Genomic DNA, 19,777 nt, shown 5'->3' on the forward strand with positions numbered 1-19,777 from the left:
CCCCATTTTGTTCTTTTCCAGAGAGTTACACTGAAGGAGAGTGGTGGGTGCTCCAGCTTTCTCCAGGTGCACATGTGCATGCAAAACAATTCTGCCATGGCAAGAGCAGAGTAACTGCTCCTGTGAACTACCAGCAGGGGAATCCTCCAAACGACACTGGTTCTTCCTTTCCCTTGAGGACAAATTCTCACTGCCAGGCCAGAGCACTGTGTTCAGCCACAGAAAAGAAGGCCAAACAATGCATGCAAAGGGATATACTGCATACTGCAGCTTTTACTGTTGTAAACTGATGCTGCATTAAACCAGGAAATACTGATACCAAGCAGTAACATACTACTAATCATTTTATTCTTATTGCACAACATTTTGTTTTTCTAAAAGATCATCAAACACTGCTTCTCAAAATTCATTTATTGCTAGGCTTTTCATTCTGGTTAGGAACACAGGTGCCATCCACATTCCTTCCTTGACATGCTTTAACAGCAATAATTCTGCCCTGCAGCAGAGATGAGGTGCAATGCTGTCAGACCACGCAAATCCAGGTGAGGAGAAGTTATTACTGCAGTCCTGTCATGGAAATACTGCAAGGGGGCAAAGGGAAAAGATAAGCCTGTGTCCTATCAGGAGTGGCAGCAAAAAGTTCCCAGTTTTTCACTGTTCAGTGACACCTCTTTTCAAAAGTCTTTTTGGTAAGTGACTGTGCTTGCACAGAGTGATGTAACTTGCAAACAGCTCTCCTATCCTTAGCTTACATAGCTTAAAACATCTTTGGTCAATGGCATAGCCCAGAGAGATCAATGGGAAAACGTATTTTATCCCCTGAGAACTATGAAATGCCAACTGATAATTTAAAAAGCCTAAAGTTGTGTTACTTATTGCTCTCTTCTGCATGCAAAAAACCCCAAGAACTTCAGTAAGACTGGAGTCCAATGGCAGGAAAAGCTGCAAAAAGACAGCAGTGCTAACAGACCTGGAAGAGGCTAAGACTGAATTCAGAGAGACTGAAAGAGTTCACAGACACAGTGACCCCTTGTGTGGCAGGGCTGTACCTATCTGACATGGGGTCAGAGGAAAGCCCAACTCCAGCAAATTCCAGGAAAGAAATTCCCATTTCCCACCAGGGAGAGTGAGGCCAACAGCCTGAGACACATCAGTTCTCCAGCTTTCTGTCTGGCACAAGTATCTCCATGGCAGGGAGTAAATCTAGCCCGAGTGAGCTGGGGCTGGGTGAGTTATTAATTTGGTTTTAATATTGTCTCCCTGCTAGGCAGAGGAGCTCTGGCTGCATGTTTCACAGAGGAGCTCACTGCAAACAGGCAAGGTCTTGCAATATTCCATTTTTAAACAAGTTTATAGTGTTCTGGACGTATTCTTTTCAGAATTACTGTTTTCTTAACTGAAAGGCAAATAACCTACTGGCTTCGTTCCCATGCTAACACAGGGCTGCTTGACTGACCCACAGAGTTTATCCAACACTTTTTCTCATTTCCTGGTGTGTCGAGTGGTTTCCTGCAGACCTCAGATCTGAGTTCTGCTGCCTGCTTGCATTAGTTACCCCACACCAATCCAAAGAAAACAAGATCCTCAAGCACCATCCTTCAGTGGTTAGAAAGAAGGCAGTGAGAAATGATCTCTGCAAGGTCCCTTCCCTGCTCAGGGCTATGCCAAAACTACAGGAATTAACCTCAAGCCGTGACACCACCCCAAGTTTCACATTGTGCCAGAGGAGAAGACGATTTTGCCAATCTTGAGAAAGGCAAGTCTGTCTCCTGCCTGCTGTGCCAGGGACAGGGCACACATCAGGAAGCACAGGGGGAGCCTCCCCCATGCCCCAGAGCAGGGGTTGTTATTGCCTGGGGCTGTGCACAGCACACACAGAGCAGCAGCTCCCCGTGGTGTGATCCCTTGGATGAGTGTCCTTCCCTGATCACCACCTCCAGCAGGCCTAGCCCTGGGAGCACTGCAGTGCCTGGGACTGTCTGACTCCTGTGTCTGAACAGCAAGTTTATCGTGATGTGCAGAGTCTTAGTCACAGACCCACCTGCTGCACCCTGAGCTCTTAATCTTAAGGCAGGATGGAGAAAAGAAAAGACTAGATGGCAAATGTAAAGCATTGTATAGAAATGCTCATATTTTGTCAAGTGTTCCCTCGCTCTGAAAGTCATAATTCCTTATTAAGTAATATGATATATCCTGGGGCTGTGTGCTGCTGCCAGATATTGGAGGAGTGGAGTTTATGTGAGAAGGCTAATACCACACCAAGGCCCAAAGCCTTTACTTTCTAGGGTCTTCTACTAAAAGGGTGAAAACAGCACAGAGCTTCATGGAGCTCTGTAAAAACAAAAAGCTGTCTGCCAGCTCAGAGAAGGGAGAACTCCAGCACATCTGCCCTTTCTCAGTTCAAAAGCATTCTTACTGAACTACGGGACAGTAGCCACAGAGAAATTTAGCTGGAAAGAAAGTCTGGGGCTCATAATAAACACTACAGTTTCAAGTTACAGATTTACAAGGACAGGATGCCAAAAAAATTCTCAATTGACACCAAAGGAGTCCATGTTACCATGCTAACTGATGGGAAAGAGAGAACAAACAAACAAAAAAAGATAAACAATAGTTACATATTTGGATTCTCAAATAAACTGTAACTACAAAGGAAACCTGCACCAATGAAAAAACTTGGTTATCAAAGCTTGCAGTACATGGAATTTTTCCACATGCATATGGGAAAAATTCCTGTCAGAGAAAAGAAGCTCATTAAATCCCTCTGGGGATTTTCACTTTCCCTTGGCTGCATCCGCTGCTCGGATAAACCATTTTCCCACTTTCTCCTAACTCAATCAAAGCAGTATCCTGGAAATCTTCAGAAAAAGCCAAACTGAACCGATTGTTATGGCAAACAAAAGACCAAAAATCTCGTAATGCAAGGGTGCTGGATATTACATACAGAGTAGTACTGTCACAAACACATCTAAAGCTGTGCTTAGTCACTGCTCAAAACACTTCCTCTCACCTCTGACAAAACCACATAACACTGCAGACTTTGGAGAAAGCTCTTGGGAGAAGACCTTCCTGTCTGGCCCTGGCTACACATTCCTGGACAGCCACCAGCTGACAGCAACAACAGCTGAGACACAAGGGGAGAAGTTTTAGTCAGACCTTTCAAACCTGAAAGGCAGCAGCTGGCCCATGGCTGATAGTGTATTAGCCCAAGAAGCTAAAAACATCCATCTTTCAGATTAATATTTAATTTTTGGTGGATATGATCCTTTAATATCAAATAATGTCCTTGCTAACATTTTCTGTCATTTAGGAAATACCACAAGTGCTTATGTTCCTGGAGCATCTTTAATGAATACAAGGAGTGCATCTACAGCTGGGAGAGCACGAACCCCTACTTGCACCTCACCCTCCAGCCTGGGAACAGTGTGCAGCAGGCAGGTAAAAGAGAGGCAGGTAAAAGAGCCCTGCACACTGACCAGCCCAGCCAATAGCCAGGACTGCACAGATGGAGTTCAATAAGCTTCCTCTAGAAGTGGGATGTAAGAGAGGGTTCAACAACACATCCCTAAATCAAAAGGTACAGTGACTGCACAATGTCTCAAGGGAAAAGAAAGGAGAAGTACAAAACCTTAGGGGAAAAAAAAAAGGAAGAAAAAGCTACAATTCAAAGAGTGGGAAGAGAATGTGAGAGAATTGAGACCTACATGAAGAAAAGCATCATTACTATTCATCCAGTGCTTTAATCTGGGAGACCTTAAAGCCCCTTTGCTGTCACCCTGGTCCAACAACTACAGGTCCCTTGGGACCCTGATTAGCTCAGCAGGACCACGATGACAAATCCAGAACTGATCCACAGCCTGTGATGCAGCTGAATAGCCCATAATGCTGCCTCTTGCTTAGAAACATGCTTCCACTTCAAAGAAAACTTCCAAAATTACATGGTCATTAGCAGGGATGTGCATAATGCAACGTGGGACAATAAAAAGCTGCAGCTTTGGTGTCAAAATGGATTAAGGGCTCAAAGTAATGTAACCCATTATAGCCTTTTATTTAACATAAAGAAGATAAGTGCCTTTTAGGATGCTGAGAGATTCATGCCTGAGCTTAAATTAGAGTGGGACAAACATTCTGCTGGTACAAACCAGCCCATCCCTCTTGCTGTAGCATTACATCAATTTTGCATGAGGAGGTGACAAATAACTTTTTTAGTATTATAGAGTGGCTGTGCAATTATTTAAGACATGCCTATTTTATGAGCATGGCATCAATCTGCCCAATAAGGAGTGCTTGCAGAACCAGATGGTAGAACTCTGCAGTGGGAACATTCTTAGGAGATTCTAATTCTTAGGAGAAAAAGTGGGAAGGTAATAGAAATGAAACCAATTAAGGATCCATCACATAGGCTGGCTTGCCTTCATCAAGTATGTCAACTCTGACTCATATAGGCTTCAAGTCTGGTTCTACCAGAGTCTGTTAAGTACCAGATCTAAAGAATATTTAAAAAAAAAAAAAAAATGGAAGTGATGGTCTTTGCAAAGTAAAATAGTTTGAGTTATAGATACAGACAGTCACATCTCATACCTATGAATCTTAGCCCTTTCTTTGTCCTTCTCCCTGCTGCTCTCACCCTGCACTGGTTTTGGCAGTAGTAGGACCTGTGCGAAAAAATGAGTGGGCTAAAGATCTGGGACAAGGGCTGGAAATCTGCTCTGAAGACAGTTTCACTTTAGCCACACCAGTACCTGCTCAAGAGTGGCCACCTGGACTCCTGCTGCCCCACTTCTCAGAGGTGAAACTTCTGGTGACTCTTGGGAAGGGCTTGTGTGTCACCATTAGCTAGAGAGGGCACCTCAGAGTCCCAGGTTAAAAGATTAACTTCCAGACATCCATTTGGAAGTAAGATAAATCCTACACTACAGGACAGGGAGAGATCTCATGTAAATCTAGTTACACAGGGCAAATATATTATCCTACTCCCAGGCTAGTTCTGTGACACTGTTGTCCAGTATCATTAGTCAATACTATCCATCAATACTATTACTTTTTAAATTTAAATTTGGCTTTTATTTCAGAACAAGTACTTCCTGAATTTGAGGCAAAACTTCTTTGGAGGGTATGTTCAAAGACAATGTGCCAAATGCATCCCAGATTTTTTAGCTGCTGTCAGTTACATTTCCTGAACACTTAGAAAGGAATTAAGAACCATTTGTCCCACTCCCAGTGAGTTAAAACAGAATAACAACACTTCAAGCAGGTGCTTTCTGGATTACTAAGGATGAGTTTTAAATGAAACCCTCTTGATGACTGTCAGTAATTTCCAAACTTCAGTGCTACCTTTGGGTACAGCATGGAAAGGCAATACTTACCCCCTTATGATGGAACATATGGCCCTCGACATGTACTTTATAGGTCTCCACACCCAGCTCTTTTGCCAGTCGGAGAATCCGGTTTTGGGTAGGTCCCACATATGATCCACCAACATCTACATAATTCACTTTATCATTCTGTCAAAGAGAATGCAGGAATCAGAAGCTGTGCAGGAAGCTCCTCAGTACAAACATCTAGAAGCAGAAAGAATTATTCCATACTGAATGTCTATGGAATGTATGTGTATGATATTCAGGAGGAATTTGTTAATGGAAAAGGCTGTCAAGCATTGGAATGGGCTGCCCGGGGAGGTGGTGGAGTCACCACCCCTGGAGATGTTCAAGAAATTCACATTACTTTTCTTGTCATTGCAAAACATTTCTGCAGCTGAAACCATCTCCAGCACCCAGGCTTGTTTGCTCTCCTAGATACCTGCTCAGACTTAATGCTGCAGGTGCTGAGCACTGCACTGCAGTTTACCAGGAGATTAATCTCCTTTCCAGCACTGCACTCCTTGGCTCCAGCCTGCTGCTCTCTGGGCAGTGACCCCCAGCCATGCCTGCCATGCAAGGTGCTCAATGCACCCCTCAGACCAGCACCACACTGACTTGGGAGGTGGGAAGGAAGCAGAAGGCCTCAGGGATGCACACTATTACAGCAGGCTGATGTCCCAAGACAGTAACTCTTTTTAACACTGTTTATAGTGGGTATTTTAAGCCTGGCATTCTCAGTGTCACAGAAGGATGGTGTTTATGCTCCATGTTTCACACACAATGATTTCTGCTGGAACACCACAGTTTATCTCTGGCTCTCCAGCAATGGCACCTGACTTAATTTACACCTCCCTGACTTCCAGGATGGGAAGCAGAGGTAATGTCTGGGCTACATTACCCTGTGCCACAAGTGACTCTTCATTTCTTTCATTTTTTTTCTAATGGCAATCGAGATGCAGCTCGTTTTTAGAAGCAGGAGTGTTATTTCAGATAATTTTAAGACATTTTAAAACATATGTCTGAGCCATAATCATGTCTGGTCCTGCTCAGGCTGCTTCATACAGGGCTCTAAGTTATCATGCCTGTTACAGTATGCAAAGGGAGATGGGAAAGAGAGGGGAAATGCTGTGACACTCATGGTCCCAGATGATGGTTTTCAACACACTGTTGAATTACTGAAGTCTAGGTAGACAATATTCATTTTTCCCTCATCTACCAAGCCAGTCATTGCACCTTAGAAGGCTGTCAGGTTGGCCAAGCATGAATTCCTCTTGGTGAACTCATGCTGACTGATGACTTTCGGGTAAGCTGTTCTGTCAGCTTCTGAGGGACTGAGTTGAAGCTGTAGTTGCCTGGCTCAAAACAACAGGAGTGACATTTGTCACATCCTAGACCAGCACAAAGGAGAGTCCACATCTCATGAAGCACTTACCCTGATGGTGAATGTCCTTCCTCCAACTCTGTCCCGGGCCTCAAGGACCACCACGCTGACCCCAGCCTCAGACAGCAATTTGGCAGCTGACAAACCTACCAAAAAAAAGAGAAAGTGAGTTAAAGCAAGTGGCAGCAATCAGCCACATTAATGGTTAAAAACTGAACCAAAGCTTCAAGGTCAGAGATTTCAATAGACTGTTCTCAAAAATCCCTGAGAGAAGTTAGGAATTTTTCATGGTATCTCCCCACAGAAATCATGTGGCTGCTGCTTAGTTGCATGGCATAATCACTCACAGCATTCACAGAGTGAAGTTTCCTCCTTGGGCTGCATTTTGGCCTTTTAAAACTGGAAAAACCTCAATTATTAAGAGACAGACACACATCTTACTCTTCATTTGTGCAGCCTGTGGAAAGGCAGCACCCAGCTTAGGGGACTTGCAGCACTACAGTGACATCAATAATGTCACACATCAAACTCTCTGCTCCACTGCTGTCCCTTGTCCTCATTCACATGCAGAAGGAAAGTCTGCCTCACTGTCAGGATTCATTTTCAGCAAGGGAGTCTGACCATGACAATCAAACAGGCTGTATGTAGATACTTTATAAAAGGAATTATGGTCTCAGCAAAAATCATCTAATTATGGGACTTTGCGATGGAGCCACCAGAGACAACTGAAAATTCAATAGGACAGGAGACCTCTTTGCTCTTGACAGATGTGAGCTGAAATTGTAAAAAGCAATCATGAGTTGGTGAAATCAGATTATCCCACTGCCCTGCAGGCCAATTTGGCACTGAAGCATTGTTTCTTTGGAGTTGTTTCCCCTCCTTAAGTACACGAAAGGCAGCCTTATTGATCAGAACTTCCAAGATACCCCGCAGGCAGCGGTAACAACATTACCCTCGTGTTTATTACACTATCCTGAAATGTGATTAAAATCAACTGTTTGTGAGCCTACAAACAAAGTATGTCTGAAAAGACCAGGGGAGAGGAATCATTCTGGGAAGAGTTAAATGTACTCCTTTACTCTAAGGACGATACAGAATTGACCATAAACTTCTGTGCTATAACCTTTTAATGGGGAACACCATTCACTGGTCACTAGAGCTGAGGAAGTTCAAATGTCTTACATAGGCAGAAATTATATATATAATTTTCATAGTCATTAAAAATAACTTTACATCCTTGCACCATATTCTTAAGATTGCTGCTGGAGCAGAAGTATACTTAGTTCTTCCATCTATTTAATATTGTAATTTTTTTAATTGCAAGCCATTTTTCAGTGGAGTGGATGTCTTATAAATTGATCTAATTTATTTCTAATAAATTATTATTATCTAATAATTTTTTTCCGCCATGAAACTCAAGAAACAATTTTTTCTAGCTAATTCTTTAATCCATTAAGTGATGGTGCTCTCTTCCTCCCCAACATAAACATAGAAGACACAAATCTATGATGCTGAAAAGACAAACTGCAATATTTTGTTACAAATACATAATTTTTTCTATGCAGAAAAATGAGATTTCAAAATATACAGCAGGTTTTGTCACAAAATAGTGGATATCCTACATGCATAAAATAAAAGACTGAATTCTCTATTCTGTATAAATACCATTGGACACTCAGGCATGAGTGGGTAATTCTTTTGTAAGAAAGTTTACTGTAGATATACATGCCTTGAAAAAATTGAACATGGAGCCACAAAAAGTAAAGCCTAGGCATGAAAAAAAAATTAAATGCAAATCTTTGGTGCCTAAGACCATAATTTCATGCTGAATACAACAGCTCTATCACCACCACAGTTATAGGAAGTTATATGAAGAATAATGGTTTCATTGGACTGAGTTGGAAGTTAAGCCTACTACTGGATTATAGCTTAATTATGGGATATATCCCAATAAAGAAGGGACGTTAAGAGATGAAGAACGTGTTGTAATGTGGCCGAGGTTCTCTAACCTGTTTTCCTGTTAAACTGTACTTGTACTGCAGAATTACAGGTTAAGTTTCATTATTGTTAACACAAGGGTCACCTTAGTCACTGGTCCAAAAAAGGAAAAAGGCTTTGGGGTTTCACAGACTGGGAGAGAGCAAGAAATACACTGGGACAGCAATGCCTTACTGGGAACCGGGAGAGGGCATGACTCACAAGTAAAACCAATATAAAACATGTTGATTTAAGATTATTCCTACACATTTATTTGCTCAAAGCATGGAAACTATTTTCTTTCAAAACAGAGGACTAGGAACAACACCCACACAGAGCATCTCTGTGCAGCTGCCTGCTGGACCCACCTCTTTAGCTCCATCCTGGTGAGACTGAAGTGCACCAGGTCCAGGTGCTTCCACAGGTTTGGCTGAAGCACCCCACAGGTCATGAAGCCTCATTTATACACAATTAACCTCTAGACTGACTGCATATTTACCTTTCATCTTCTCCATAACTTGAATTTTCAAGACTTTTGTTGCTGTTCCAGTATTGTGGACAGGACTGGACACCAGAGAGTGACCATTTGATTGATGGGATGAGAATGAGAGAGGAAGGAATGAGACCTTCTCCTTTCCTGCTCTTTGCCTCATCCCTGCCTGCTCAGCTCCCCTCAGGCTGCATGGAGCTATCCTCTCACTTCCTCTACAACATCTCCATCCCAGAGGACATCATGAACTTCAGGAAGTGCCAAGGAGCAGGGAAGTTGTGGATGTCCTATCCTTGGGTGTTCAAGCCCAGGTTGGTTGGGGCTTTGAGCAACCTGGTCTAGTGGGAGGTGTCCCTGCCCGTGGCAGGGGGTGGAACGAGATGAGCTTTAATGTCCCTTCCAACCCAAACCATTCCTTACAGGCACACTGTTCCAGGCCAAATGGAGCACTGGGCTCAGTGCTCAGACCAGGCAATTAAAACACTCCAGGGTCTGTTGGTGTGGCTGGAGTGCAGACACTCCTGTCACAGCTGAGCCTGTGGCTGTGCCGCCTCCACCTCCTCTGAGTGTAGCCTTGAGATAAAGCTGGAAACCACCCCAAATCACTGGCCACACTCCTTCCAGATATCCCCCTAATTCCATGAATTAGAAATACACTACTTGCCTCAGCAAGATGGAAGGAGCCTGCCAAAACCATGCCTCATTGGCAGTATCTGGCTGTAGAAATTCACTTATTGTTAAATGAGAACAAACAAGGTGAGACATCCTCCACAAAGGTTTCTATGGAAATCTCACAAGCACCTCCCCTTCTCTGAAGACACCATGCAGGAAAGCTCTGTTCCTATTGATTTTGCAGTGCTATTAAGGACTCAGAATTGCTGCTGCTACAGATCCGACCACGGCTGCTTTCATACCAGAAAACTGTCATAATCCTACCACAAGCAAAGCATTTTGAAGTTCATCAAAACACTGGATATACAGTAAAAAAAAAAAATTAAAAAAATTAAAAGAAACTAAGGTGAATTGATGCCAGTCTGCAGACTACAAGACACACTCCATGACTGAAACATAAGGATGCTGAACAATACTGAGTTTTGTAATTAAAAAAAGCCCATCTCTACCTCATAGGAAAGAAAAGTTCAACTCCACAGGCAGTGAACAACAGTGGGACTTAAGAGACGCGACCTTGAATCCCAGAGGAGTCCTGTAATGTGGAAAATGATTCTCCATTTTGTAGGGAAGTATTTACAAGGGTAGATTTATGAGAATAATTCCAAGTTTCCTCACTTCTGGGGTTGATACAGGGCTTATGAGCAGCTTTGAGTTCTATGGCACAGTTTTTAAAAAGTTACTTTATTGGGAACGTGCTAGTGATTCTATACCAACAGTATAGAGTTTTCAAAATCTAGGCTCTGTAAGTCCACAACATTCCTTCATAAAATCCATGCTAATCCACCCTACTGTACATGGCATGGGACAGCTACATTGTGAGAAAGATGATTAACTCATTACTGTAGTGTTCTAGCAGGCTTTAATTGAGGAAATGGGGAAAAATCTTCCTGCAAAATCCCTAAATTTTTCTGATCTTAAGTGGGGAAATAACTTCAAGACTTATTTTGCTCATTATTCTAATGCACGTCAGTAAAATAACAGAATGGGCAATATTTCATTATTAAAGTTCCAATGTAATGGCATTCTAATGCTGAGATTATTTTTACTGTTTCACTGATGGAAAACCTAACTTTTTCTAAGCACAACTGAGTAATTAAACCTGGCAACGACCACCTTAGAATCAGCTCTCATTTTTCCAGCTAGAAATCCCTTTGGCAAGTAAAATGAACCTGTCAATGAGAGATGCAAAACATTTCTGCCATGACCATAGGGAAAATCTCCCTTCCTCACCTCTTTATTCTTCTTCTGCAACCTGGATTACCCTTTCATCGGAATTTTTGTGTACATTATAGCATTTGAGTTTTAAAATACAGTTAAAATTGTGCTCAGTTACATCAGATTGACCAGAGAAGCCACTAATGGGCAACAACACACAGAAAGCTGAGAATTAAAGAACTGTTTCCTTTCACAGACTAAAGATTTCAAGATTTTAAATTGCCACTGAAAACATTAAAAAAACCAAACCAACAATGCTATTAATTCAGTAACAGCATCCTAAATTCACACAAAACAGCAAGAATGCACAGTGTGGATCACAAGTCTACATTTATTTCTACTTCAATGTTGCCTAATACCATAACATCACTAATTTTCTGCTTGTCAGAAACTGTGTTTTATCTTGCCATACTTTATTTCACATCCCTTCCTGCAGAATACCTGGTACTGGGAGAGATTGAGTTTATGCATTTTGCCATTTTCACGTAAATGTAATATATTTATTTTTCATCAGGGCTTTTTTTCCCTTCAAGGAAAAGAAAAAAATCCACTTGATTCAGCAAAGATCTTAACCAAAAGATAATAAATATTTTATATTACAGAATACATAGTCTAAATGAGACCAACCACTTACTGGTCTCAATGGCACCACTGTCTAAATGCTTTCTATAGATGCAAGCCTTGTTCTGAGGGGCACAAAGACAGTTTCTCATGGACAATGTTAACAGAAATACAGTGGGCAGGAAGAGGGAATTCTATCCCAATGTTGAATCCACTCCTCCGCACACACCCACTGGAATTTTCATGTCCACAGCTTCTTGCAGCAAACATTCCTTCTGCAAAGTAGTGCCCTCCCCCAAAACAAAGGCAGAAAAAGTATAAGCACAGGGTTGGAAATGCAGCATCTTCCCTCCCATTACATACTAAAATGAGCAGTTAAAATGATGACAGTTTGAAACCACCTAGTAATGGAAGTATCCAAGGTAAATACACACATTTGATGACTGTTGACAATTCTTTTAGTCAGTGTTGTGCAGAAGAAATTCCTGTTACCTAAATGGTGACCTTCAACTAAAAAAGTATGTGAAAAAACGTTGGTGCTAAATTATGATCAATGTCATCACTGCAGACACCAACAACATCAGCACGGGTATTCCCAGGAAAGACATAATGCCTGTCCCATGCCAGGTTTCGTTATGTTAGGATATTTTTAGGGATCTGTCCCAACTACTTGGCTATTTATTTCTCTTGCTTCTTGAGGCAAATAACACTCATAAGACTTCAGCAGCAAAACAGCAGAACACAATATGAAGAAGGAGGCAAATGGAAATTGGTACTTCTGCTTACTTGCAATCACTGTATAAAGCATCCATTACACTTTGTGCGGGGTTCTGGCAGTTTTGCTGTAAATTTTTGTCAAAATGACAGTCAGCTTGCTAGCAGTGCATGGAGAGCCCAGAGCTCTGTGAAACATTGCTATTTATTTCTGCATCCCCAAAAATGGTCCTTAGGAATCTCTGGTACTAAATGACAATATTACCACCGACTATCAGCTTTCTGGTTGGATCCAGAAGGAAGGAAGGAACCAGGTAGATGGAACCCAGCACAGGGCAAATGCAAAGAGATAAACAGAGAATACATTTTATGATGCAAATATCACATTCCTATAGGTCAAATCCTAGGTAAATACAGAAGTAACAGTAGGAAAACAAAAATTTATTGCAAACTACTCCAGATTTACACAGGTCAGACTGATTCTATCTTACACTGTGTGTTTGACAGTTTATCTGACACCACCACCCACCAGCAGCTTGGCGTGCTGTCAAAACAAACAGGGCAGTATACAACAGAAGTTGTGCTGCCAGGATGGCAAGCAGGGAAAATCTGCATTTCCTCATTTTTCAGTCTTTCACTCAGAGCCCCAAGCCAAGGCGTAGGTAGCTCGAGGGGTGAGGTTGTCGATCACACTGTGGAGCTGGAGATGCCAACACAGAGTGCTTTTCATCAGAGAGGGAAAAAAAAAAAAAGTCTTAATAATATATCATATGTTTTACTTCTATATAAAGACTAATCACTACTATTTTTACATCCCAGCTTTTCCTACAATTTGTGGCCCTTGGACTCCTCTGTAAGTAAAGCAGAAAACAGTGCTGTTTCCTACACATGGCTGGCAAATCTCAGCTTTGATTTTGCAAACCACGCAATCTCCTTGTTTCTAGACAAGAACAAACATCTTTCTATGTGGAAATAAGAACTATCTGTGTCAGCAAATTATGATCTTAAGTGTAAGATTCAATTACGTCTGCTTTTCCCTTGTGTTTTGTACTTGTAACACAATGTGCTGAAATTTTTTCCAAGATATTTGTATACAAGGTTTTTTGGACTTCCCTGTTTCTGGACATACTTCTCCATATCTGCTGCCTCTCTGGTTTGCATTATGTAGACAAACACTATTAATACTCCGTCCCATTTTCTGATAAACTTGGCTTCCATGCAAGGTGAGGCTGGCACGTGAATATACTCCCATGAAAAACGCTAAGGTATTTTGCTTACATTCTTTTTTTTCCTTTCCAAATTTGGAACTACTTAAGCTTGAATTTTCAGGGTGTGTTTTTCAGGGTGTGTTATTTTGTGATTCTTTTCTGCTGGAAAATCTTGGTCAAAATTGACTGTTTATTTCTAAATGTCTAGGGAAAAAATATTCTTTGATTTTGAAAGCTCATGCCTTTTTTTTTTATTCCTATTTTGGAAGTTCTAGCAGCAACTTGAAATTTGGCAGGGAGATAACTTTTGAGTCAACATAGCTCATTTTGTTATCCATGTGAAAATATGCCCCAGTGAGGTCAGTTAGAAAGTTTTGAGAAATTACAGCAGTCATTCTCCAGATCTGACAAGCTGAAATATCTGAGGGTTCTGTCAAAACCCTCTGAGCACTTAATGCTGTCCAGTTGTTAATGAGCAGTGCCTGAGGAGTGACCGAGCATCCAGGACCTCCCTATAACATTTTGTGCCATCAGCTTGCTGGGTTTCAACAAACACACAAGTAAAATCAACCAAGTCAAAATCAATCCAAAACACCACTCTTCAGTTCAGTAGAAAACCCTATAAATAAAAAATGGGAGCAATATTCAAACTATATAAATAAAAACTCCCTGTGGGTATGGGGAAAGTGTTACTTCAGGCATCAGCTTATTTAATATGCTTGGGTATAAAATGCTGTAATTAATATTAACTGTATTACAGGGGATGTTATCTATTAAGAGTGACACAAACGTGTGCCTGGGGCTTTTACTGGCCACAATCCACATTTTTAACATGCAAGCCCAGGTGAAAAGAGGAATCTATCCCAACCTCTGCAGCTCCCTCTCTGTAGAGGACCAAAAGCACTTGCTGAGGCATCCTGGACAGTTTGAGTGCGATTCCATGGGGTACAGCAGGAAAATCTCGAAGGCAGAAGCCACCCAAGCAGAGCTCTTCTTCCAAAAGCTTCTCCCCTGTGAAGCACTCTTTGCAGAAGCTCCCTCCATCCCTAGGCTGCAGTTCCCTACAGGCAGAGTGGATCCTGTGTCCTTGGAATGACCACATTGTGGTGTGCATGCAGAGGCCACGAGCATGAATGAGTAGAATATTGGTCAGAAACTGGCTCTCAGGACCATGCTTTGCTTTGAGGAATAGGTAACTCCAGAGCTGCCTGTCAGGATCTGAGCTTCATTTCACAAATAATGGACAAATATTTTTAAAAGCCACAGCATCACTGCTGGGAAGCTCACACTTAAGGGAACAAGCACCTTGCTTATACCTCATACACATTTCATGTATTTCTAGTAAAGAACTAGTTTATTCCAGAGTCTCCTATCCTTTCTTGCAAGCACCAGGGAGTGAGTATTTAAAATACACTAGAAGGAGAGTAATCTCACCAGATAAGTCAACTGCAAACTCAATTTCACAGATAGAAACAGCAAGTCAAGATTGGAGTCAGAGAGATGTTGAGGGGAAATCCTGTCCATAGGGGAACATGATTTACTATGTATTCCACCAGAAGCAGAACTCTAGATACAGATTACTTTTTTTTTTTTTTTAAGACCAGTAAGCAGCACTGTCTAGCCTCTTACAGAAGTGAGGTGTAGGCATATTGGTACAGGAATGGTAGTGAAAGAGAAGCTGTGAGAAAAGCAAAACACACCAGAGGCTGATCAGAGTTTAATCCCCAGCTATGAATGGCAGCATAAAGATGGATTAATTACCAAATAAGGCATTTATTGTCTGTTTTTCAAAGGCTGCTTTCTTAAAACGAAGCTTGTTCTAATTCCCAACAGGCAAACACCACTGACATGGGGTTTCCATTGGCATGAAAAATGTTCCTGTACCCCAGGAGTACTGTGACATGTTTATTCGTCTTCCTCATGCACTGACAAATTTTCAGGGACTGTGAGCACCATGATATTTTCTGTTTGGCTCCATTTCAATCCTGTAAGAGACGGTCCAAAGATCCCTCATCTGCCTCACGATCATCGCCGAGAACAGAGACTGAGCACAGGAGTCCTGGCCCTGCTGAGGTGGGATGTCTGCCGAGTGTTGCCTAGGGGTGTGCCCGCTGGGAACTGGTATGCATTCCTGAGGAAAATTAGTGCAGGTCGCAATGGACTGCGCCGTTCTTGCTGCCCAGGCGGGAAGGACTGCGCCGAAGCGGAAAGGAACAACCTGCCCTGCACGCCTGTCCTGCACACCGGTCTTGTGCGTCTGTCCTGTACCTGTTTCCCAAAGCAACAGACTCCACAACAATGGCTGTAAATTTCCCAACCTCTTGGCCAGTTGCCCCTCGCTTCTGAAAAGGACTATAAAGGGACTCTCTGAAATAACCAAGTCGGAGAGATCTCCCCCACGGAAAGAAGACGAATCTATTGGCGGAAGACCACGAGGACTTCGTCTCATCCGTTGGTAGCTATTGCCCCCCCCCCCCTCTTTTTCTTCCTCCCTACTTTGTCTCTCTCTCTCTCTCCCTTTCTCTCTTCTATTGCATTACTGTGTTGTGGGCACTTAATAAAGGTGCACTGTTTTGATTTAAACTGAAATTTCTTGTGTCCTTTTTACACTCTGAGATCTATAAACGAACCATCACGACCCCCGCTTGCATTAGCGGATCGTGACAAATCCCCACACCAGGTGTTGGTCCAAGGTGTAGGTGTTACAAAGTGACTTAGTGTTTTTGTACTAGTGAGGCAAGGTACCACGTAGAAACAGTTAAAGCATTTTCTGAAACACTGCAACAGGCTGGGGACCTGGAGGAGCAAGGCACCCTGAAGGGAACAAGAGCTTCTCAAGGCTCTAAAAAACATATAAAGAGGATGTTGCCATCAGCAGCACACAGAACAGGTGGTAATTCCCTAAGGACACTGTGTACAGGAACCCTAAGGATGAAGACCAAATGTCTCCTGCTAGCAGAAAAATTACCAGGCATCTGGTAAAACTAAAAAGCAAGGAAATCTAGGTCCAGACTCTTCCTTTCTGTTTGGTGATACTTACTACAGATTATTTGCATAATTACATATTCACAATTAATTATTTAAACAATTGCTGTTCTTTTAGCAAATGAAATAATGTAATTATGGTAACAATTTGCTGTTTCACACCTTAATTCACCGCAGATTAACCAAAGGAAAGCCTCTGACTCCTTCACAATACTAATAAAACCTAATTTTACCCACACCAATAATGGCTGTAATATCACTGAAGTCACACAGTCGCAAAACTCACCTTCTCTGAATCATTAGTGAAGTAAGGACTGCCTGAAAACTGAGACCTGGCCAAAGCTGCCAGCACAGCACTGACCTGATGGACAACCTAAACACTAATCTTCTCCAATGCAGCAACATTCTCATCTTAGGTAACATAAAAATAATTAATTAATGGGGTTTTTTTAAGCATTAGGATGAGGGGCCATGATGCAATTGCTGGTGTCAAAGTAGATCTGACGAGTATTTTGGGAAGTGTTGCCTAGTAAAGTGTGAGGAGCCCATGGCACCTGGGGAATTGGGCTGCCTCTAGTACAGCGCTTCTCCCTGCAACAGAACCTAACCCACAGATATTCCCAGATGTTTATTCTGCAGCATTTTTCCAAACAAAACAACTGCCACCACTGCATGAGCAACCTAAAAAAACCACGTCACAACACCATCTTTCTCGGCATGCACCAACCCCAGCCCGTATCCCCGTATCCCTGCCTCGTCCCGCACCTGCGGGCACCGCCAAGTCACTTTTCCTCCAGCCCCCCTCCCGACGAGCACCAAGTACCAACCAGCGCAGGGAGCAGCAATTGTCCCTAACACAGCGACGCGGATCATTTTCCCTTTCCTTCCCCGAGCGCACCTGAAGCCCCCGGAGCCCCGACACTGCGCTTGTCCATCGCCACCCCCGCGCCACCGCCCGGCCCCGCTGTCGCAGGACGGGCTCCGGGAGCGCTCCCGGGGATGCCCCGGGGGAGGCCGGCGGGTGCGCGGAGGCCGCGTCGTTCACCCCCTGACCCACCTGAGATGCCGCCCCCGATCACGACCACGTCGTATTTCTGTGCCATGGCGCTGTCCGCGCTGTCCCTGTGCGGGCTCCTCCGGCCACCGCCGCGGCTCCGTCCCGGCCCCGCGCTCGGACAGCGCCGTCCCGCCCGCCCCGGCCCCGCCCCGGCCCCGCCCCGGCCCCGCCCCGGCCCCGCCCCGGCCCCGCCCCGGCCCCGCCCCGGCCCCGCCCCGGCCCCGGCCCCGGCCCCGCCCCGGCCCCGCCCCTGGGCGCGGCCTCTCTGCGCTTCCACCAATGGGCGCTGTCCGGGGCGGGGCCTCACCTGGCCACGCCCGGGCGGTGCGGCCCGACGGGGCGGGGGATGCTCGGGAGCACCGGGAATGCCGCATCCCGGGGGCGCCGGTCGGTGCCGGCTCCGTGCCGCACCACGCCAGAGGGATGGAGGCGGGCGGGTGGCAGCGTGCCCGCTGCGGGATGCGTCGTAGGGACCAGCCAGCGCTCGCTTAACCCCGTGCTAGTGACTCGCAGTGACTGCGGGAGAGCAGGAGATCCGTGGAGCCAGAGGTTATGGCAGCCTGCAAGCCTCACCTCCTACTAGAATCAAGTCGTACTGGATCCATGAGCCAGGGAACAAAGGGTTAAGCTTTCCAGGGATGGATGTTCCCAAAGACAATGCCTGAAACAGTAATTAGTTTTCAAAATTCTGTTCATACTTAGCTACTACTACTGCTCTGGAGTGCTGGTTGTGACATTTCTTGCCATGCGTTTTACAGCTCGTAAAGCTTGGTTTTATTGCCAAAGTGTAAATGTCATCTTTGTGAAGTGAGTGGAAAAAACAGAGAGTCTGTCCATCCCCTTCCAAGTAAGCACAGGAGACCTTTACAATTCACACAATTACTGGAAATCCTAACAGTGTTCCATGTTAAATATTGGTATAAGTTCTGACAGTTGCCCAATTCTGCAATCATATTCCATGCCTGGGTACGACCAATGAATCCAATGAGACTGCAATACTTTTTAGCTGGTGTTCTTGGAAATGAGTTGGTTTTCTCTTCTATAGGGAAAATACAACTTTGGTTTGTGTTAATTGTGCCAAATGAGTGGCATGTAGACCTGTTGGATTGAGTCCAGAGGAGGGTTACAAAAATATTTGGAGCACCTCTCTGACAAGGAATGTCTGAAAGAGCTCTGGTTGTTCAGCCTGGAGAAGAGAAGCCTGTGCAGAGACCTTATTGAGGCCTTCCAGTATTTAAAGGGGAGCTATAAGAAACATGAGGACTGACTTTCTAGCAGGGCCTGTTACAATAAGAAAAGGAGTGGTGGTTTTAAACTAAAAGAGACACGATTTATGTTTGATATAAGGAAGAATTTTTTACAGTGAGGGTGGTGAAACAGGCTACCCAGAGAGGTAATGGATGACACATCCCTGGAAACACTCAAGGTCAGGTTGCTCCGAGCAATGTGGTCCAGTTGAAAATGTCCCTGCTCATTGCAGGGCAAGTGGACTGGCTGAGCTTTAAAGGTCCCTTCCAACCCAAACCATTCTGTGGCTCTATGGCAGCAGTGACTGAATGCAGAAACATCTATAAGTCACTAAGCAACAGTGTGAGAGACAGAATGATGGATCTTCTTCACCAGTAAGGACAGGCACCTTACAAAGTGTAAGTGTGGAGCTGAGTAAGTGTGTTGCAATAGCTGCAGACACAGAAGTGCCAGACACTGCAGCAAGGCAGAACAACAGATCCCTGCTGCTCTGGGAGATCATCTGCTGACACAGAAGCTCATTATCACTGGGACTGCTGCTGCTCCATGCCAGGGTAAAGGGAGCAAAACAGGAGCAGACCGAGGCTGTGAGAGTGGTATGGATTCTGAAACAGAAAACGCAGTGTGACAACACCCCCTCTGTGCTTAACGGGGAAAAAAAGTCTTTGTTTCTTGGGAGAGATAAGGACACCCACTCCCACAGCTCTGCTGGCTCCAGTGGGCAGGTCACAGGAAATCTGACAAATAAAAAGCTTCACCCAGGGGCACCTCCCTCATAATTCAGAAGCCAAGTTTGGAGGAAAACAACAAAAACATCCTTTGTGATAGCAGGAAACTTGTGTGCATCTAGATAACTTGCTGATAGACGATCCTGCCAACAAACCTCCAGTGCTAAAAGGAGCCGTAACA

At 43.9% G+C, this 19,777-nt stretch overlaps 1 protein-coding gene across 1 annotated transcript in view; it reads right to left on the reverse strand.

The window, feature by feature from the left end:
* Positions 1 to 17,744, reverse strand: part of LOC138115947 (amine oxidase [flavin-containing] A-like) — a 34,738-nt gene extending 16,994 nt beyond the window's left edge. The window contains exons 1-3 of the mRNA XM_069025190.1: positions 17,621 to 17,744; positions 6,793 to 6,887; positions 5,367 to 5,504 (exon numbers count right to left, since the gene is read on the reverse strand). Of these exons, the coding sequence (XP_068881291.1) occupies positions 5,367 to 5,504; positions 6,793 to 6,887; positions 17,621 to 17,666 (279 nt within the window). The 5' untranslated portion in view covers positions 17,667 to 17,744. The remainder of the gene's footprint in view (positions 1 to 5,366; positions 5,505 to 6,792; positions 6,888 to 17,620) is intronic.
* Between the last annotated feature and the right edge of the window lie 2,033 nt (positions 17,745 to 19,777).

The sequence above is a fragment of the Aphelocoma coerulescens genome, chromosome 1 (assembly GCF_041296385.1).
Source record: "Aphelocoma coerulescens isolate FSJ_1873_10779 chromosome 1, UR_Acoe_1.0, whole genome shotgun sequence".
Taxonomy (NCBI): domain Eukaryota; kingdom Metazoa; phylum Chordata; class Aves; order Passeriformes; family Corvidae; genus Aphelocoma; species Aphelocoma coerulescens.